Below are 21,887 nucleotides of genomic sequence, written 5' to 3' on the forward strand. Positions count from 1 at the left end.
AAGGGATCATCATCTTCTTCATTAAAGGAAGTGAGATATTATTATTATTGTTATATTTTTAGTACATTTCAAAGACATTAATATAAGGGGAATTGTTATAGATTTGACAAAACAGTGTTGAATTGAAGTCCACATGTCATGTTTACTCAAAAGCTTTTAAGCACATCTCAGTTTTCAGCCAGGATGATTTTAAGACTGCAGTTGAAGTCAAAAGTTGGATATTTCACGACTTAACTGTTTCTGTAGCAAATACAGACCATTAAAATGAACTGCTGACAAATTTACTCTGCTGTTTAAACGGCTGAACCGCGCCCACTTTAATATGCCCTGAAGATTGCTGGGCTCCCTTCTGCGTCACAACACCTACAAGTCAAAATTTAGGGTTAAAGTATCCATTTGCTCACAGGCATCAACAGTAGCAGAGGGACACGGTCACTGTAGTAACCACAGGGCAACGACCGATTTCTGTTACCGTTAGTGGTTTTATTCGGGGTTAAACATGTATGCCGAAAACGAAGACGCTGCGATGAAAGAATCAAAAAGACGAGAACGCCAGTCAGGTAAAGATTTTAAGTATGCTATGTCGGACAGCATGTCCACAGAGGACACCACAAGTATTGCTAATATTAAATGACCACTAGCTAAAGCTAAGTTATGTTATTTTCCGTTTACGGTGCGAAGCTAAGCATTGTGTGTCTACGTGGTGTAAAAACGCTAAGAAACTATCAGTCGTAACGTTAGTAGTGAACCTCTGCTTATTATTGTTAGCTAACACTGACCATCCCTCCTAAAGCTAGCTAACGTTAATTAGCATGCTGCCTCACTCAACAAGCCAGTGACAGTAAACAGTCGATAACGCAACATGAACCTAAGTTAACTGCAACGTTTCTTTGCCAACCTGTTAACGACAACCTATCAACGGCAACGGCGGTGCAGCCATTGGTTTGCTTTCGGCTTAGCTAGATTCAGTCATAAATCTGGCTTTAATTAAATGAGACAGCAGGCTAACCTGACATCATGTTTAGCTAGGTGGTAAATTACATTGACGTCCTGAAATAATTGGTTACATCGTTTTTTTTGGTTTCCTTTCTCCTCTCTGACAGCAAACTGAATATGTTTAGGTGATATAGTGAGTAAAAACAGACATTTGAGGACGTCATCTTGTGCTTTGGGAGACACTGTTGGTCTTTTTTTTTTTAATTGTAATTTTCTGACATTTTAAAAAGCAAATAACTATCAATTGATTGACTGATGAATCGACTATGAAAATAATCATTAGTTGCAGCCCTAGTCGAGATGGATCCATATTGAAAATAGTCTATAGTTGCAGCCCCAGATTTAATAATCCATAGTGTTTACCTAAACTAATCCAACCATCACTATTACAACAAAAACAAAGAACAGTATATCAAAAAACACAAATATACTTTGGATTTTTTAGATAGTTTTGGCTTACAACTAATAAAAAGCTTTGACAGAATCTATCAAATCAGACGTTATTATAGCCGATATTTGTGGGCTATAATTTCAATATTGGGAGAAGAAATAATAATGTGAATTTCCCATTATTAGATTGTGATTTATAGACCCAATATTTAACATGCAACCACAATTATGGTAATACTAATGATTATATTAACGGGGATCTAAAGCCACATCACCAATAATCCAGGCAGATTATGACATTATGACAACTTGTTACCTTAAAGCTACTACAAGGAGTTTTTAACTGTTTATGAACCAGGCTCAGTTTATTACTGTTGCCCCTATGTGACCTACATAAACAAGCAAGTTCATCCATGAAAAGATCAGTTATTTCTGTATAGCTATTCTTAATGCCTGCCACCGGGTCAGATTCTCCTTAAAATCAAATGAAGCGAGCCTGTGTTTACAATTTTCCTGGCAAAGTTACAGCAAGTAGTATGTTAGCCAGGTAAAAAGATGGAAGAAGGAGAATTTTATTTCAATAATTTTATTTTTGATGTTATAGTTTGTGGTTATTATGGTGGGAACTCCACCAAGTCTCCAAAATTAACTAAATATGAAAGTTCCTTGTAGTAGCTTTAATGTAAAGTAAGTTTTATACCATAATGTTCCTGTTAGTTGTGAATTACTTACCTACACGTAACCACTTTTAGTTATTCCAAGTCATCATATGGCGTTTTGACTTTTAATTCTGTCTGTAGGTCCAAGAGGGCATGGTTTTCATGATATTGAAGGTACACATCTCATTCATTTGAATGGTTGCATGTTATTATCAAATTTTGATTGGACTTAATGCTGCTGGCATTGTGGATGATAATGTGCCTGCCAGTGTTTAGTCTTAACAAGTTCCTAAAAGCAGTGGATGTGTGACTAGAAGTGATATTAAACCTGACTAACCCTATATTATTGTAAAAGGTGGGTGTTCAGAGACGGCTGAAAGTGGCTCTAAAGGATGATCGGATTAGAAATGTAGGTTTTTAGCAAGAGAATATTAAGAGTTGCGTCTGAAAGATGTTGCTGTTTGACCTGCCTTTTGTAGTTGTTCTTAATTCAGTGTATATTAACATCCCCACATATGATTTGAATCACTTGAATTTATTTTAATGCATGTGTTTGTCTTCTTTACACCAGCTTTGGAGAGTCAAGACTCTGACATTGGCGTGTGTGGCTGGCTGTTGGTCACATTTTCTGTTCTTCTCATGATCGCTACCCTGCCCATCTCTATATGGATGTGCATTAAGGTCAGCTGCTGTCTATTTACTTAACCACCTTTAGAAGCTGGTTAACCATTGTTTTGCATTAATGAAAAGGTGTCCTTAGCAAGCAGGGTACTTGCATAGTACTTTTTCATAATTAGTATACAAAAGCATATCTCAATATCAAGTTACATATGTAAAATGTCAAACAAGAGCTGTTTATGTGCTTTGTCTCTGTACACAGATTGTGAAGGAGTATGAGCGAGCCATTATCTTTCGCCTGGGGCGCATTTTGCGAGGAGGTGCCAAAGGACCAGGTCAGTACGTGTTTTATTCACCACCATGTATTTTTTTATTCCACCCACATCCTCAGTTTTTCTATTAAAATGTACTTCAAGCATTGTTCCGATGTCTCTATGTGCCTGTGTTTTCATACAGTCATTTTAATGAAGATATGTTCACTGTCTGACTGGTGCTATATTAGACAGTGTGAAACTAAACAAACCAAGCCAAAATTTGCTTCACAGCCTCGTTAGAACCACTGGTTTCCAGGTGTCTGAAACCTCTGTAACAAGATTGGCATATGACCTACAAGGTGAACCCAACTTGGTACTTTCCTTGTAATTGCTCTGCCTCTGTCTTTACTGCAGCCATCTTTACCATCTTATTTCAGGGACTTTTAGCCTTTTGTCTTTAGTGGTGAAGCACATGATCATTTGGATTGAGTTCATGTGATTTGGATAGTCAAAAACTTTCCACTCTTTGGACCTAAAAAGCCCTTTGGTTTCCTTGCCAGTATGTTTAGGATCATTGTCCTTAAATTTGGAAACAGCAAAGTCCTACACTTTTCACACAGTATTAGTATACACACTCTTTTAACACCCTTTAAGCTGAAAGTCAGCTCTTTAAATTTGTAGTCAATTTAATGTCATTGCTGGTGTACAAAGCCAAACAGTAGTAAACATGCCCAAGTACATAAAGATTGTACTTTGGATACTGATAACAGTGTTTGATTTTTCAAGGTTACAAGATTAATTTATCATTCTGCAACACAGGATTTCACAACAAGATGCAAGATGTAGTACCCTCTGTACTACTCACAGAAAACAAAAGTTATATACAAAAATTATATGTACACTTACACTGGTGAGTGAGTCAGAAATAAAACTATTTCATGGTGGATTGCTGAGGATGAATTAAGGACTGCTTTTCAAGTGGGTGGTACAGCAGCAAATACTTCTGTATGTCTTGCCAGACAGCAGCAGGGTAAACAGGCTGATCACCTCCCTGATACCAGTGATGCTCGGTAGATAGGTACCAGTGATGTTCTGGGTGGTTTTAGTCACCTGCTACAGAGTCCTGCAGTCCTGGGCCGTGTACATCCCATGTCAGTTGGTTATGTTTCCAGTCAGGATGCTTTCATTTGCTCCACTGTAAGTAACAAGAACTTGGCACAGGAATTTTGCATTCACAAGTTTCCTTAAGATATACAGCCACTTCTGTGCCTTCTTTACCAGGGTGGCAATGTGTGATGTTCATGGCAGGTTGTCTGTCGGCCCTTTTCAACCAAATACGCTCTGGTTCTTGAACCAATCAATACAAAATCCTTGGAACCTTGGTGATATCTAGTGAAACAGCCCTTATTTCCACCACTTTTGAATGGAGCTGTTGTAATCAAGGAAATCATCAACAGAGGGTGTTGCACGCTGCACAACAGGCCGCAGAACATGACACACCCATGTTAGTTCCAAGAAATACCTGCTTCCAGCAGGGAATCAACTTTTCAGGTTCCAAACCAGTTAATTTTTGGTGGAAATGATCAGAACGGTTCAAAATTTGATTCTTGAACTGGAACAGGGCCAGTTCTGTGTTGGTTGGGAAAAGGACCCTGTGGTAGGAAGCATAGCCTTATATAGTATTATTGGGCCATTAATTCTGCTAATTTACAGTTCTCATGCACAGACAGCACATTTATGTCACATTTCCATTGCTTAATATACATTTACTTTATCTGATGGCACAAGCGTTTGCTGGATTTGATGTGGTATGTTCGTATGAGCCCTTGGTACGAAAAAAGTATGAGAAATTTAGGATAAGAATATGACTGTGTTCTTGCATGAGGACCATTGTGCACAATGGTGCAGCTTCAGTACAAAACAATCTGTATCAGACGTGTCTTAGGATAATACTGTTTGAACCCTGTTGCTAAGGCACTGCCTTAAGTTTTTATTTCTACATAGTTTGTCAGGCAGGGGTGACTTGACCTTCCTCATTAGCTTCCTCTTTAGGAGGTGTGGCGTGGTGATGTCAGCATTACTAACTAGGAGTGAAAATGTATGAAAAGTTTAAAGAATTTCTAGATCTCAGCAAGCTATTTGAATAATAAAGAAGTATAATACTCCATTGTTAATCAAAATAGTCAGCAATAATGTACTAATTGATTAATAATGGATTAATTGTTGCATCTCTAATATTGTTGTTGAGTTCCAAAATATATACATGTTTTGTGCATGCAGACATTTTTGAAATTGGTCTCATTTTTCTTAAGACATCTCAGGCTATTCATTGTCTGTTTTGTAAATTAATGGTTTATTCATTATTAACATTTTCAGGACTTTACTCTAAAAAAGGGAAAAAGTTTGAGGTGTTGTTATTTCTAGGTTTCTAGGTTTTACTGGTGCTGCCCACATGAGATTGAATTGGGCTGTGTGTGTGGGCCATGAGCTGAGATGAGTTTGACACTCCTGGAGTAGATGCTGAGGTCGGTCACAGGATGGTGAAGGAAGGTGATAAATTTGACCTGCTAAGTCAGGGGCTAACCAGAGCCATTAGTGTTCATCCTCTCAGGACTAGCAATGTTTGGAAAAACAAAACAAAAAAATGATGGCATCCAGTGTTAACAGCTATTGAGATACTTCAGTCTGGACCAAAGTGACTGACAGTGCAACATTGCTGCTAGCATGGCTAAAAAATCTTAATAGGAGCAAAATGAAAGAAAACATGTGAAGGATCACATGAGAGTGGAAGGGGGGCTTTCTGTACTTTCCCACCCATCCTGTTCCTGCCAGTTGGAAGGGAAATCGTAAATGTAAATCCGCTCCAAAAATGGACAAATATGTAGGCCTGTTAATAGCAAGAGTCTGTCCCACCTCAAAATTGAGCCAAGTGGTATGCTTTCACATAGATGGGCCCCAACATACGCAAGTTCATGGTGGGCTCTCAGTCCACAGAGCCATACGTCAGGCTGTGCTACTGCACGTGTCTGCTCGCTGTCTGAACGCCTTAATCATTCTGTTCTCAGTGATGTGGCTTCTGTTTTGAAAGGCAGTGGATTTGTTTAAGTAAAAAAAAACACAGACTCCCACGAGGGATAATTTGCATATATCTCATAACTCACTGTCTCTTTATCTTTGATTTCTTGCTTTATGGGATCTAAAAACCAGGCAGTGTCCTCTCAAAATGCTGAAATGTGACTCCTCAGGGGTGTCAGGGGACCCTGTTTATGACAGAGTGGGGTAATAATAGCTCTCTGCCAGGAAACTTCACATTCATGAGGAGCAGGAGGAGCCAAAGCCAAAGTTGAAATCAGCATTTGGTTTCCCATAATGCCCCCTTACCCTCATGCTCATAATCTAGCTCCCTCTCCATCAACAACAGCTGTTAAAAAATAGTGATTAGAAGATTTCCCTGTTTGAAACTGGCTCGTGGGGGTTGGTTTGTTTTAAAATGAAAGGGGTGTGTTTGTGGAACATTTTGCATCTGTATACACTTATGCTGCAAATAGAGATGTTTATTCATGAACAGAGCGTCTTTCAGGATGCTTATCAGTGGAATTTTCCACTGCTTCACACTGCTCTGCTGAGGCCTTTTTACTAGCTTGACAGTAGCTATAATTGTTGAGAATGCTGGAAATGTCATGATAGAAACGGCATGTTGACTCCGCTTCCCCTCCTGAACAGATGGCTCTGATCTCACCGTTTAAATACACAATATCCTGACAGGAAATGCAGCCCACTCTTCTGTAACTGGTGTGGCATTAATGTTTGCTAAATGATTGCACACCTAGCACATGTCTGTTTCACTCAGGCACATGCCTAGTATTGTTTAATGCACTAATTCAATCATTGCGACTTGAAACAGGCTTATGAAAGCTGCAAATATCCACAGCTTTGCCACGCTGTCAGCACAGCTGCAGTCTTATAAAGAGAGCTTGACTTGGCCCCGTGCCCGAATTTCATTCATCCCGGTGTTTTCAAACATTTGTGAAGAAGCTTCCTCATTATTGTGTTTACCACGGCTTTAGTCTTTGTTAAAACTATTTGCATTCTTGTGATTCCGCAGGGCTGTTCTTCATCTTGCCGTGCACTGACAGCTTTATTAATGTGGACATGCGCACCATCTCCTTCGACATCCCACCGCAAGAGGTACGACACGCACACTTCCAATTACATTAAACAAATGCTTTGTCACATTCACAGAAATTCAAAAGACATCAAAGTAATTGTACAGATTCTTGGTACAGTCCACCAATAATGCAAATAAAACAATATAAGTCCTTTGAACTTGATATCACTTAACAGTTTCCACCTATTATTTCCTAATATGTTCAATCATTGTCTCTCAGGTTTTGACCAAAGACTCTGTGACAGTTAGCGTTGATGGCGTGGTGTACTACCGGGTCCAGAATGCTACTTTGGCTGTGGCTAACATCACCAATGCAGATGCCGCCACCCGCCTGTTGGCCCAGACCACCCTGAGGAATGTCCTGGGTACCAAGAACCTGGCAGAGATCCTGTCCGACCGTGAAGAAATCGCTCACAGTATGCAGGTACAGTGCAGTAACCTTTATACACAATGCTAGGTGGTATTGTGATTCTATTCTATCCATCCTATCGATGCAGCAGAGCATTGGAATTAGATTGCCTTGTGGTTCAGTAGAGAGCAAACAGCATGACTTGTTGATGCTATTGATCAGTAAACTAAGCTTATAAATAAACTTGGAGGAGAACACTAGTGAGCAAAGGTAGGCTGATTTGATAATCATGATGCAAAAATGATCTGGGATGCAGTGTGTGGAAGCATTTTGGCCTCTATACCATCAGTAGATGGCAAAATTGTAGACAAAGATAAGGCTAACTGTAAAAAGCAGCTTCCCTACTCTTAACAACAACTAATTTGAGGACACCCAGTTGACCCTTCTTAAGTCCCACCCCTTTTTGCTCTGTGGTCCAATAATAATTGAGCAAGCTTGCTACACAGCAGTTAACTTTCTCCTTACCTGTTTCCTGCATTTAGATATGCTGGACTTGTCTATGTTGAAGAGAGAACCAAATTTTAAAGATGATTAAAAGATGTGCCTGCGACATATATAGTCATATCTTAGGTTAGCTAATTTTAGCAGAATGCTAACTACCTACCTAGCTAACGATTAATGGAGATTAGCTGGCTAGAGTTTTGCTAACATTAGTTAACTAAACTTAATCTGACATGTCCCCACTGCCCCACAGTTATTATCAATTAACAATAATTGGGGGAAGCAACAAAGAAAATAGGATTCAAATGGAATTTTAATGAAATCAAGGTTAGCATGATAGTATTAGCAAACTCTTGTTTCTTAAATTCCCCTGCATAAATTTAACTCTGTTATACTCATCACATACCCCGTGTAGTGGGGACTCCCCAGTGGGACCTGATCCCCAGTTTTGAAACCACAGAGCTGAAGAAAGACATAAAGATGTGGCTGTATGTCGATTTTGCAGGTCCACCAGCAACATCTTTTAACCATCTTCAGAATTTGGTTTTCTTTTCAACATAGACAAGCCTAGCACATACTGTAGCTATGTACCGGAAACAGGAAAGGAGAAAGTTGACTGAGGTTCCAAAAGGGGCGGGACTTAATTGAGCGGAGCAACTTCATTTGTACAAGATATAACTCTGTAAGAAGCTCTCTGATTGCTGATGTAAGGAGTCATTTTATGTCAGTATGTTAACATTTCTTCACTGTAATGTAAAGTTCATATGATTGTTCGAATAGAAATTGTTATAAATATGCTGAAACAGAAAAGCTGGACCCCTGAAGTAAAGCACGTCAAGGCATTATGCAGAAAACCTATTATGTAGTCAAGAAAAATAAATGTAGGCAATAATATGAGGCTCCAATAACGCAGACTGACTCATAGAGAAAACAGAATGGAGGATTACGGTGCCACCTTGCTTCGAGCCAGGTTTGCCTGAACTCTTGAGTTAAACTAACAAACTGCAGTTAAATATGTGCATCAGCTGTAAACTAAGAAAACCTTCGGTAATCCTGTGTTCCGTGTAGAGCACAGCTGTTAGTTTGCCTTTGAGTTCAATTATTTATTTATTCATTAAACTTTTACTTCCAGTTTATGCTGAGCTTCTGTAAATGATTAAATATTCATTTCTGTTGCGCACACAGTCAGAAGGTTTGTCAGCGATCAGTCACTAGTTCATTAATGCTAAATATACTGTATGTGTTCAGGATTACAGTGCACTAATTGTTTTCACACTGATGTGGATAAAGGTGGAGACACTGTTTGTGTCAAAGGGGGTTCTCTTTACACCAGCATTTACTGTTCATTTTCTGAAAGTTCAGTATCCCCACTGAAACACAATAGAAAACAGCATAACCACTGCAGCACAGAGCATAAACATGGACATTTAATTTTTGTTGTCACAGTACGAGTCTTCGTCTGATTGATTAAATGCAACACAACCAAAGCTCTTATCTCCACCGCCACCATCACCACTGTACTAAGTAGTTAAAAGGCTTTTTATATGTAGATGTGGAAACATCCTGCATTAAATATCCCTGCGTAAAAGCTGTGTAATCTGCTTCTCGCTCGTCATTCAGTGCTTCATTTACAACATAATTATAGGAGTAAATGACTGCAGTACTGTGATGCTGGTAGTGTTTGCAATTTTGCCACAGTGTTATGTAACTGTGTTTATGGTGTGAGTTAAGCCTGCAGCCAATGATTATTTTCATTATCGATTCATTTCTCAATTAATCAATTTGTTGTTTATAGGGCTGGGCATTATGGCTTCTAAATAATATCTCATATTTTTAGGCTATTCTGCACTACTGTAAATGATCATAATATTATTATTAGTGTAAACATATGATGATCTTATAGAATAATTTGACCATATTGATGCAACAATATTACAGGGATAATTATTGGTTATTTCACAAGATAATAACACAACAACATTTTTGATAATCATCTGTAATGTGAATACACTGTAAATAAAAACAGTCAAGAACTCATAATTTCAAAGCAACTGCATTTGCTAGATTTTTTGAGTTTGAACTCAAACTCTTAACTTTTGAAATAATTGAAACAAAGTTTTGCTTACCTTTAATCTTGTTGAGATAATTTACTTTTCTTGTTTTTAGAAACTAAAAAAATAGGTGTAAACTCAATTTGTCATTTGAGTGCTTGAAAATAAAATTAATGCAATCAGAAATGTTTAAATTTAATAAACATTTCTCACTTTCTCTCCATTAACTTGACTTTCAAGTTTATCCAAAGAAGAAAAGTAAATTAACTCAACAAAACATTATTAGTTGGTTAAACTTTGAGACTTGAGTTGGGCTCAGAACTCAAAAATCTGTTGAAGTAAGTTGCCTCAAAATGTTTCATTTTTACAGTGTATAATGACTGTAAGGGTAAAGGTAAATAAAAGAACAGCTAAAACAGTCTGTTTACTGTAATGCAGCCTTTAAAAAGAGGGACAGATGACACTTCTGCCACATCATGGTGTAACAATATCCAAAATTTAAGACAATATCTAGTCTCATATTACGATATCAATTTACTGCCCGGTCCTGGTTGTTTGGCCTATAAGATATCAGAAAAATGATGGAAAAATCTTGATTACTGTTTTCGAAAGACCAAGATGACGTCCTCAAATATCTTGTTTTGTCCACAACCCAAAGATACTCAGTTTACTGTCATTGTGGACTAAAGAAACCAGAAAATATTCACATTTGTGAAGCTGAAATCAGAATTTGGACAACTAATCCATTACTCGACTTATCCTTTCAGCTCTACAAAGCATAGCCTTAGACAGTTCATTTTTGTTTTCACAGTAGGAGTTTTTGTCTGATTTGATTAAATGCAACAAGAATAAAGCTCATTTCTTCACCACCGCTGTAGGAAGTACAGAGACCTGTTTTAATCTATTTTTATGGTCTCAAGGCTCCATTTACATGTAGGTGTTGATCTGAAAACACCCTGCATGAAATATCTAATGAATAAAAGTGAAAATAAGCCACGTAAGCTGCTTCTTTCTCATCGTTCATTGCTTCTTATCCACATTATGGTAATTGTCGATGTAAAATTGCATTGCTGTGATGCTGGTAGTGGCTGCAGTTTTGCCACAGTGTCATGTCATTTTAGGATCATGTGCTATGATGCGATTTATTTTTATGTCGCCGTCTTTCTTCGTTTTTATGTGGCCGTAGGCATTAGGCGATGGTTTTGGGTTGTCCGTCCATCCTGTTCTCATGAAGGCCTTGAGGGAATTTCTACAAAGTTGTCACAAACATCCAATTAGAGTCAAAGTCAAAGTGGTCAAAGGTCAAGGTCACTGTGACTTCACAAAACATGCTTCTAGCCATAACTGAAGAATTCACACACTAATTATGGCAAATTACACACAAATATGCACACAAAACTGGAACTTGCCTGGTCAGTGCTCTAAATGTAATTTCTCCCTGTAATAGAGGAACATGCACCCAGGCGCAGCTCCATCTGGTGGACGATTTTGAAAAATGCAATGTAGTTGTTATATGTTGGAGGTTTTGTTTGATCTGGTCTTTGAGAAGGGACTTCTTAAAGCTACCTTTTCTCTCAGTTAACAGTTTATTTATACAGTAGTTAGAAAATCTGGGCTAACAAATAGAAATTTGCAAGTTTTGTTAAATGCTGAGGATTAGGAAACTTAATAAAACATGTCGATCAGTGTTGAAAAATGCTGAACACTTGGCTTTCTGTCTTCTCAGTCCACTCTGGACGACGCCACAGATGACTGGGGGATCAAGGTGGAGCGTGTGGAGATCAAAGATGTCAAGCTGCCCCTTCAGCTCCAGAGAGCCATGGCTGCTGAGGCTGAGGCTGCCCGCGAGGCCAGGGCCAAGGTAAGGTGGTTCTGCCTCCCCATCACATCATTCTTTTTAAAGTCTGATATACACCTTGTGATTTTGGGGTGTCCCAGATGAAAGGTGACCAGGATCAACAAAATCTTGGCTCCAAAACAGTGTTCCTACATCTCACTCCGAGAAAGGTTTTAAGGTGGCTGTTCTCGGTGGCCTGGTTGCTCAGCTGGTAGAGCATTTGCCCCATATACCGAAGCTGAGTCCTCTGTAGCGGCTGTGGGTTCAACTTTTTAGCATCATTAGTGTACCACAAAAATACTTAACATTACCTCAAGCTTTCTTTGCAAAATATGGGGCTGGATTTCCTCCTCCTCTTCTTTTTCATACACACTAAGAACACTTGCAAGGGCTTAATTCTCACCAATATAACAGTGCAGATGGATGACGTACGCTGTTTTTTTTTTGTAATTGGCTTGCATCGTACCTTACGTTTCAGGAGGTGTGATTATCGTAAGGTCTACATACATCAAACTTGATGTCATACCCAATTTTATTAAGCTCACGTTGCACATTGTGGCTTGAAATAAACTTAAAAGATTGTTAGTGTCACAGTCTGTAGGGGCCGTAAAGGAGGAGATCCTCACAAACCTCACAACAGTCTCCCCTGAGTCACAGCTTTTTTTGCCCATCAGATTGATAAATTAGAGAAAAAAATGACATTACATTCAGGATCTGTGTAGTCTGTAACCCAACATACATCATCAACAACACCCTCCCCTTTTACTTCTCAAGGTGATCGCAGCGGAGGGAGAGATGAACGCGTCGCGGGCGCTGAAGGAGGCCTCCCTGGTGATCGCCGAGTCTCCTTCAGCCCTGCAGCTGCGTTACCTCCAGACCCTCAACACCATCGCCGCAGAGAAGAACTCCACCATCATTTTCCCACTGCCGCTGGAGATGATGCACGGCTTCATGAAACACTGAAAACCCATCAGTCGCACGTACACACTCACACCACATGCATCACTCACACACTCATATTAAGGCCCTGTGTATTAATCTTAGGAAGTTGTGCTTGCAGCTCCTGATGCACCGAGCTGAACTAAAAAGAAAAACTTGTGGTGACCAGCAGCACCAGTTTAACAGCTTTTTATCACCTCACCATCACTGCACTTGAACACACCTCAAAGATTATATCTGACAGCTACCCTGCATGAAACCTGTGAGAGGAAATTACTGCTTAAATAATCTAAAAAAAGTGCAACACAAAACTAACCAACCATATTCTAACAAGTGGATCTTTGGTTGCTTCATTCCAAATAGCCATCTTTTTACTTTTAGTTTAATTAGACAGCTTTTAAAGTAGTTAAACAGAAAATATGAAATGTTAACTGTCACAAATGAAATGTGTTGCTCAGATGAGTTTCTGTTTTGTGCACTGATCTGTTTGGCCAAACAGCTAATCAGAAAGCTCTCTGTCACCCGCTGCCCAGAGCCGACAGTGCCAGAACCACCGCAAAATCTACAGCAGTCAGCTCTGTGTGTCTGCCAAGAACTGACTGCTGACTGACTTTATTTGGTAGTGTGTGTAAGATTTAACTAAAAACAGCCACGGTGCAGCAGGTAGCTTAGCTTTTATCCTGCAGTTTTTATTATTTTTTTCTTTTTTTATGCTACAAATGTAGAAATGAGACAAGGTGACAAAGTGTCAGAGTGGTCGTGAGACGCCCCAAACCTCATCATCCATTTTACAGACAATTTCAAGGAAAGTGCCTGCTGGATATGTGGCCTTACACACATAGACACATACATACATATACATATATACATTCATGTTCATGTACATGTGTATTTAATATCTCCTCATATTGTGGTACTACTGCGACCACTGCCAGTGTCATAGTGCTGCCTTCATTTATATGTAAAAGTTTTATCATTATAGCCATATTAGACCTCATATTGGCTTTATTCTTAGTTCCCTAAACAAAATCAAATGTATTTTTAGATGTTAGCTGTGCCATTGCTTGTTAAATCACTGAACTTTAGTGTAAAACTCATTCAGCTTCACCACTAACATCACACTCAGTCTTGAAGGTTTGAACACAGACCAGAACTTACAGTAAAAAAAGCTCTACTGTATTTAACCTGCAACCTCGTTCTTACTGTCATCGGAAGAGTAAAAGAAAGAAATGCTGGATTTTAATTTACTGAAAACACATTTAATATGGTGCATTAACAGTCTAAACTGTTTAAAGTTATAGAGGCATGAGATGCGGCCACGTGAAAACCAAATGAAAACTGCATTTGGTTTGCTTTATGACAACACTAACCAGCATGAAAGGCTGGCAGTGATCTTAAAATAGTCATGACCGACAGATCATAGTAGTACTTATACACACACACTTTCCTCTGTCAAACATAAACACCTCTTCTCAGATTGTCAACACTTCTGTCTTCGATTACAAGCTAAAACTTGGCTCACATGCTGGATGTTACTTGTACTTGTTTACACTATGCTTTCTATCAATACACTGTACAATATATGCTATATTTACAAGGGTGGACAAAATATTAGGCACACCTCAGTCAGAATACCGAAGCTGCCTCCTTCTTACACAAGAAGAGAACATGGCTGTCAGTTGTTCTCATTATTTTGTCCACCCCATCCCCCGCCCCCGTCTGGCTCCACTGCTTAGGAGTAGTGGGAACTGTTAGAAAGAAACTTATCGCGAATCTTTCAGCCAAAAGCCTTAACTTACTGCCATCAATTCATTTTACTGCAAAATACCACATTTCTATGCACTTTCACATGAAAATAATTAAAGGATTTTAGTTATTTTTTTTACACAGCACTATTTTATCACATTAAGCTCTCTCTGGGTGTAAACAAATAAGCCAAATAGTTCATATCAAGGTTTGTAGTAGGCAACTGGACATGATAGAGTTCTTGAAGACGTTTCGCCTCTCATCCAAGAGGCTTCTTCAGTTCTGCCTGACTGGTTTGGGAGTTCAGGTATTAAACCTAATGGGGTGCCTACTACAAACCTTGATACGAATACCATGACCTGGATGAATGAGAATATTCACAGACAAGCCAAATAGTTACAAACACCTTTCTTTGTTTATAACTGTCATTATATTTTTCCTCCTTTCGACATATAAAGGACAGCAGTGTTAGTAAACGTATGCTTCAATAGCTTGTATACATGTGACTACGTAGTGTTACTATATATGCATATATACATATATATCTATGATCACAGTCCTGTTAAATGTATGATGGTATTGCTTTAGATGGACAGGGGATCGGTGTCTCTTTTTTTTTTGCCATAGAATACAAAGGCTGTTGCAGTATTTGACTTCAGTAACTCCTGTATATTTTGAGTTCATGCTGTTGATCCTTGTAAAGTTGAGTTTGAGCAGAAAGTCTGTTACAGAAGGAAGAAGTGGTCATATACATCGCTGAGCAGCTACTCTAATATTTCACTAGTGGGTTGTGAGTGTTGCATCCTGTCCACCCTCTTACCATATGGCTTTTTCATAAGAAAGAAAAACGCTGCTCTTAAATTCACCTAGTTTGTTGGTTAGATGTTACACATTACTTTAGTTTTTTGAATTCTGACTTTAGTATGTCAGTTTTTGCAGCTTGCAGTATTTTTTGTACAATTTGCTAATGTTTGATATGGTTATATCTTGACTTAATACATGTTATATGAGACTTTAAATAAAGACTATTAAAAAGCATTTTTATCCATGGATTTCATTCTTTTCAGATCACTGTTGCACTTCTAGCAATTCTAGAGAAAGTGAGTTGATTGCCAAGTGTCATTCCCAGGTCGCTTTATGCGTATGTTTTGGGAATGAGATCGACTGCCTGTGATTGGCCAAAGTCTCCCGTCACAACCTAGATTTTCTAACGCCTGAAAACGGAGCCAAGCAGAGGAGCAGACGTCTAGTTTTCTCTCAGACCACTTTAATTACATTCTGCATAAAGGTTATTATGGGACTTTTGTCTGAGGACCCTATTACACAGAGCATCTGCATGTGGCAGGTTGCAAAACATGAGACCGACTGCGCTGCCTTTTTGTTGAAGCTGTTGTGTTTTAAAAAAAAAGAGCAGCACTCGTGTGTTTTATTACGACTAGGTAAACATCGGATCACCTGTCCTCGGCCTAATCGTGATTTTACTGTGAAGTTAACTCAAATATGTAACATTATACTTTGGTTAGCTAGAAGTAGCTAACTTCATAGTAGTTATAGTTATCTAAAGTTATCTAAGTCTATAGTTATCTAAATGTCTGCATAAAAAATAGACAGGCTTGCTCTAACATTAGTTCAACACAAACCATGAACTGTATGTACACACTTAATAAATGAAAACATTTGACTCAAAACTTCAAGTACTGCGCTAATTTGCCTCCAGGCTGCTGTTTTCTCTTCAAATCCTGGTAACCTTGGTTGATAAAATCATTAGCTCAGAGTATCCAGCAACAGCCACCACTAGTTTGTCTTCCATGATTGTTATTTTCAAGCATCTGTAAACTTAATCCTCACCATCACAGAAGGCTCATCTGTCCATTAATAATCTGATTGGACAATGGGGAAAAAATCTTGAACTTTAGGCACTTTTCTCCTCTGAGTTTTATGTTTTTTTCAACTCGAGGCGTGCAAAGCACTCTTGCAAGGCGCCTGGGGTGCGTTAACAGAACACCTCTGCATTAGAAACAGCTGGATATGGATGCCTCTTACTGCCAAAACTGCACTTTATGATCAGTGCCTAACGGCCTCAAAAACAAACTGCCTACCCCAGCTTTAAAAGACCAGCATATAGTGTTTAAAAAATTAGTCCTGCAATCCGTGAAGTCTGTTATACTGACAACAAAAGTGCACTGCTCCAAAAAGACACTCAACTGCCTGCCAGACTCCATTAACACATTAGTTTATTAAACTGTTATAAGCATCTACTCTGACACCTCCCAAAGTTAATCTGGCCCAGGATAGAAATTTCAAAGTGGGACATCACAGCAAGTATTTGAGCTTAAAATCTTTCCTTGATCTCTGATGACATGGTCATTTTATGATTTATGACAGTAAGTATATTACAGATTTCTCCTTTAAGTGTTTGTAAAAGCAGAGACAAAACACTTGTGTCACATGTTTCGTTTGGTTTTATTGAAATGATAACAAGGGAAACCTCAGAAAGTGTCACAGAAGACGTAACTGGATTACAAAGCAGCAAAGCGTCGGTTTCCCATTTCAAGTTGGCCACTGCAGCATCACATAAGCTTCCTGGGCATGAATCTAGCATTTTTTTAAAAATAAATATTAAAAGAGGCTTCTAACCAGAAGGTGCATATAACTTACCTATAAAGGTACCTTGTTAAAAAAGAAGCAGGCTCACTGTAAACTAAAGGAAAGAATATTAAGGCCATTGGCTGAAGTGTATTGCTTTCTTTTAAGCGGTGTTTTCTTGGCAGTGAGTTTTCTGATGTTGCACCACACCAAGACTGTTTTCGTGACATTTCACTAGTGAACAGGTTTTATTGTCAACATATAAAATAACTGAGAAAAATTGGCTACAATAAAAGTCCTAGTAGCAAACAGTATTTAGTGCAAAACCCTACAGGAGGCCTGTGTATCTATTAAAGCCCTATTGGTTGGTTTAATACCGGGTATAAAGGCATCACTGTAACATGTGTGACAAAGTGAATTAAAACACTGCTTCATTGACCTGTATCCCTTAAAATCACAACAAAAAGTAAAAAAGAAACTCCTCTTGGGTGTTTTGGCAGGTAAAAAAGTCTCATGATTGGAGCTCAGTGCTTGCGGCGGAGCAGGGCGGAGGAACGGGAGGGGGGGTCAAAGGTCAGGGCTGACAGTGAGGGAGGGAGGGTCTTCTCACAGGGACAGTTCAGCCATAGCGCGCTCCAGGGGGTCGCTGGTCCAGTAGTCGTGGTCCCAGCCCAGGAACCAGCCGGTGAAGGTGGGCGGCTCGAAGCCCTGCTTGATCTTGACGATGGGCGTCCTGTGGTCTCTGTTGGCTGGGTCTGTCTTGATGTAACGCACCGCTGAGGAAGATCGGGAAAAAGTTTGAATTAGTGCTAGTAATAGAGTAAACCAGAATCCCAAATGCACAGCAGAATAATGTGTATTTGCTTAAAGTTAAAGTTACTACAAGGAACTTTAATATTTTGTTGATTTCAGAGGCCCCTCTAGACAAAAGTAGTGTTTCTACTGTAATAACAAAATACAACGTGAAAAATATAATTATCTAGTTTAAAAATATCTCTCCCTGCTTCTTTATAACCGGCTAACATACAACTCACTGTAATTTTGGCAATGAAAATGCAACCAGTCTCATTTAATCTGATCTTAATCTAATCTTAATCTGTCTTGTTTACTTATGTAGGTCATATAGAGGCTTCAGTAATAAATTGAGACAGTTTCACCATCGGTTCAAAACTTCTTGAAGCAGCTTTAAATAAAGTTGGAAGCAGGAGACAATTAGCTCAGCTTAGCATAAAGACCGGAAACAGTAAAGTGACAGCCTGGACCCGTCCAAATGTGAATTAAATGGCCTACCAGCACATCTAATGCTCACTAATGAATACTTAATACCTTGTTTGTTTAATCTGTAAAAAAATGAAATGTAGTGGACAAGTTGTGGTTTTATACGGGATCATTAACTGTTTTTTTGGCAGGTGCAGTAACTTCCTGGTGGTCTCTGCTTTTTGGCTGGCAACGTCATGGTCACTGCTCCCAGCTAAGAAATAGTCCAGATCCAATAGTCCAGTTTTTTTTTTTTTACAGATTTCCCAAAATGTCTAGATGTGACAACACTATGGTTAAGATCTGCTTAGGTTTAGGGACAAAAAGCTCTTGGTTAGGATTAGGATTAGGTTTGTGTTACTGTGATCACTCGGTTACCACGTACACGCAACCATTTCCTTTAAGAGTAAAACCAAAAACATCCTATTACATATAAGTTGTGTCCTTTTAAAATAACGCCACTTTGCTTGTTTCAATAATTTTCTCTGAATTAGTGACACTTATCTCGATACCATCTGCTTTAAGTCAAACTAGGGCTACATTTTAAATGTCAACATTAAGTTATTCTATGTAAGTCTAAGTGATTACATACTTAAACATGGAGTTTTTACAGTGAAGATAGTCTTTAACCAGTTCAACTAACTCATTTTTTGTCCTGCATAATTTAAAAACTTGTTCCTATATTTAGCATAAAAGAAGCTATATAGTTTCCTCTTGATATTCTGTATGTTAGAGATTTGGTTGCAACAACCATCCAGTCCTCAGTCTTAACTTGAGGAGCAACATAACATCAGGCTGAAAAGCAGTGTTTTGCTGCCCCCTTCTGGATAAAAGTTTAAAGCCTGTTCCACCTCAGACTCTGGCTGCTCACTGGAGCACACCTGTACATCACTGCAGACATCAGAGCTTCGGAGGTCAGCAAAGACAAGATTTTCATTCTAAATTAAGAGTTTTATGACTCTTGAATTTTCTTTTTTGAAGTGCAGTGTAAGTATTTTTTAATTTAAATTTAATTTAAGGTTATTTTGAAGAGAAAAAATGATCATGGGTAAGAAAAATTATAAATATTCTTTCAACTGTCTCATAGAAGTCAGTTTTGATAAAGGATTGTTTTGAAATAGAAAAACAAGGCAGTTCTGGTGGCTTCTCCATTTGGTCTACATGATCCCTGCTCTTAAACCCCACATATATAGATATCATGTCTTAATAATAAGATGCTGAGCTTTTTTTCCCCTCCAGATGTTCTTACCAGATGCCATTGCTTCAGTCTTCTCTTCCTCTTGGGCCTCATTCCCGATCCAGACGAACACCTAAAAATGAGAACGTTTTAAGCATGTTTCTTTCTTTCATTGCAGCGACGGCGCTCTGAAACCTCATGCCGCAGTACGGCTGAAGCACTGAAAGCTCTGGTTTGTTTACCTGCTCCCAGGTGTCGAGGATCATGACGTCATCAGTGGCGAGGTCGTCTTGGGTCATCTCCCCGGGTACCTCCTCAATCTGAGAGGAGGAGAATGATTTAGTGGAGTTGTGTGCACGAAAGGTTTTGGACTCCGCAGAAACTGGCACATAAACAATGTGCTTCTTATTCAGTCTAATTTAAAGGGTCACTTCACTTAAATTACCGAAAAGTTAACATTTCCTGAGTGGAAACTGTAAACTATGAGTTCTGTGGATTACACAAAATTACCGTGAAATAGTTTCAGGAAAGGCAATTTCATTGATGAGTATTAAGTCTCGGCAGTGTTTATTTTGAAACCCTAACTATCTGCTGGACCAGAAGGGTTTTCCTCTGTGAAATAATCCATTAAAACAAATAGAGCTTCACAGGAAGCTCAAACCAAAGACTTACGATGAAGTTTCCAGTCTTATTGGAGCAGGCAAAGAGTCTGGGTGGATGAGCGTCCATCTTGTCCTTGAGTCTGGTAGAAGTGCGATAGTCTGACTTTCCTCCCAGAGCCTCCCAGAACTGATCTGTGAACAGGAGACACACACTTCTAGTTATTAGTTTTATGTATTTAAACAGGAAAACACACACATAAACACCTACAGGGCCTAAAGCAGTGCTGTAATGTAACCAAGTTAAGTACAAATGTAAGTATTACTATTTTATGCAACTTTATACTTCTACTCCACTACCTCTCAGAGGGAAATATTATTAAAATATATTTTTACTGCACTACATTTGTGTGACAGCTTTAGTCCCTACTTACTTTTCAGATGATAACTTCTCATACCCTTCCTGTCTAGTGAAAACCATGTATCTTCAAATGTGTTGATTTTGAATGTGTTTGACAACCAGCTGAAATGTTCCTTTATGGGTTTAGAAAATGATAATATTTCATCTTTTTCTTCAAGTTAAATAAACTCTTTGATTGTGTTAGCTGGAAAATGTACTGTCACAAAGCTGAAACAGGCTGTTTTTCTTTTGAAAAGTTGACTTTTTAGACATAATTGGTCCTCACAGGACAGCTGTGCAACAAACATACAATGCTCTTATAAAATCTGATCAATTTCTGTGGATTAAACTACGCAACAATATATAAACTAGTTAAAATCAGCTTAGCCTTAACATCTACATCTTCTCACTCTCTCTGCTTACCCTCGGCAAGAAAGATTTAGCATTTAGATGCAGTCATGTTTGGGTCTGATATCCATTTTTCTTTCTCCTTTTAGCCCTGGTTGGGTCTCCATTTGACTCCTGAAAAAAAGATCTGGCTCTTTATCTGCTAAACGTTCAACTTGGTGTTCACTAGCTCGTAGCTAACAGCACTGTTAGTTAATGTTTTGCTGTAAACGACTGCCTGCTGCGGCTGCCAACAGACCTTTTTCACATCAGTGAAAAATGTCCATTAGCTTGATGAGATCTTGATGAGCTGAGACTGAATCACACAACAGCCTATAACAGTGGTTCCCAGATGTTTTCCCTACGTGACAAACATAACAGATATTTCATGTTTTATTCAATGAATAACACTAACAGTACAGAACAACTGATAAGCTGTACAATTAACACTAATAATGAACTCAAGAACTGTTTAAAATGAGCAATTTGGATGAATTTAGAGTAGATTACTTCCTGAATATTGTACCAGAGTTTTCTTTATTCGTAGCAATTTTTTATACTTTTTTTTATCAGTCACACATATTTATTAGGCCACTTAGTTGACAAATTCAGTGTTTTTTTTCTCCTTGATGTTTGGCCAATGTTCTATTAACTCTTTGGTTGTTTTAACCGTATGCTTTTCTAATGCAGGTTCAAGCTGTTTAACAGAGTGAAGGCTCTTAATACAGCTTCTCTTCAGGTCTTCACCATACCTTTATCTTATGAGATCTTTTTTTTAGTTTATATATAAAATAATCATGTAAGCAAACTTTTTAAATAATTTCATCTACTTTTCTTCACAGACATATGACAAAAATGCTTACATAATAAGCATCTACATCTATTTTATATAGTTTTTCAAAGTTTTCTTCTCCTTGAAATCAAAAAGGCCTCACTACCCCCTGTGAAGCTTTGCTGACCCCTAATGGGGGTC

The 21,887-nt window shown here is 38.5% G+C and overlaps 2 protein-coding genes across 4 annotated transcripts in view; one reads left to right on the forward strand and one right to left on the reverse strand.

Annotated features, from left to right (window-relative positions):
• The first annotated feature begins 352 nt into the window (after positions 1-352).
• stom (stomatin) lies at positions 353-14,083 on the forward strand. Of its 2 annotated transcripts, XM_084745770.1 has the most exons (8): positions 353-560; positions 2,187-2,219; positions 2,617-2,726; positions 2,926-2,998; positions 7,023-7,105; positions 7,306-7,509; positions 11,713-11,847; positions 12,598-14,083. In XM_084745770.1, exons 1-8 carry the CDS (start codon positions 500-502, stop codon positions 12,784-12,786), a joined length of 888 nt encoding a protein of 295 aa, XP_084601896.1. In that variant the 5' UTR covers positions 353-499; the 3' UTR covers positions 12,787-14,083. The 2 variants fall into 2 exon arrangements, with proteins under 2 accessions (XP_084601896.1, XP_084601897.1); XM_084745771.1 differs by lacking the exon at positions 2,187-2,219 and having other exon boundaries at positions 355-560.
• A 2,864-nt stretch (positions 14,084-16,947) lies between these two features.
• Positions 16,948-21,887, reverse strand: part of gsna (gelsolin a) — a 29,699-nt gene continuing 24,759 nt past the window's right edge. For both annotated transcript variants that reach the window (XM_084745372.1, XM_084745371.1), the window contains 4 exons: positions 20,201-20,322; positions 19,771-19,848; positions 19,601-19,661; positions 16,948-17,870 (listed from right to left, as the gene is read on the reverse strand). In XM_084745372.1, coding sequence (XP_084601498.1) covers positions 17,701-17,870; positions 19,601-19,661; positions 19,771-19,848; positions 20,201-20,322 — 431 coding nt within the window. In that variant the 3' untranslated portion in view covers positions 16,948-17,700. The remainder of the gene's footprint in view (positions 17,871-19,600; positions 19,662-19,770; positions 19,849-20,200; positions 20,323-21,887) is intronic.

This window comes from Lutjanus erythropterus, chromosome 20 (genome assembly GCF_056507025.1).
Source record: "Lutjanus erythropterus isolate fLutEry1 chromosome 20, fLutEry1.hap2, whole genome shotgun sequence".
Classification (NCBI taxonomy): Eukaryota; Metazoa; Chordata; class Actinopteri; order Lutjaniformes; family Lutjanidae; genus Lutjanus; species Lutjanus erythropterus.

Coding starts and splice junctions, on each gene's coding strand:
- stom (XM_084745770.1), top strand. CDS start 500: ATGTATGCCGAAAACGAAGACGCTGCGATGAAAGAATCAAAAAGACGA. Junction 561..2,186: donor AAGACGAGAACGCCAGTCAG/GTAAAGATTTTA, acceptor TTCTGTCTGTAG/GTCCAAGAGGGCATGGTTTT. Junction 2,220..2,616: donor TGGTTTTCATGATATTGAAG/GTACACATCTCA, acceptor TCTTTACACCAG/CTTTGGAGAGTCAAGACTCT.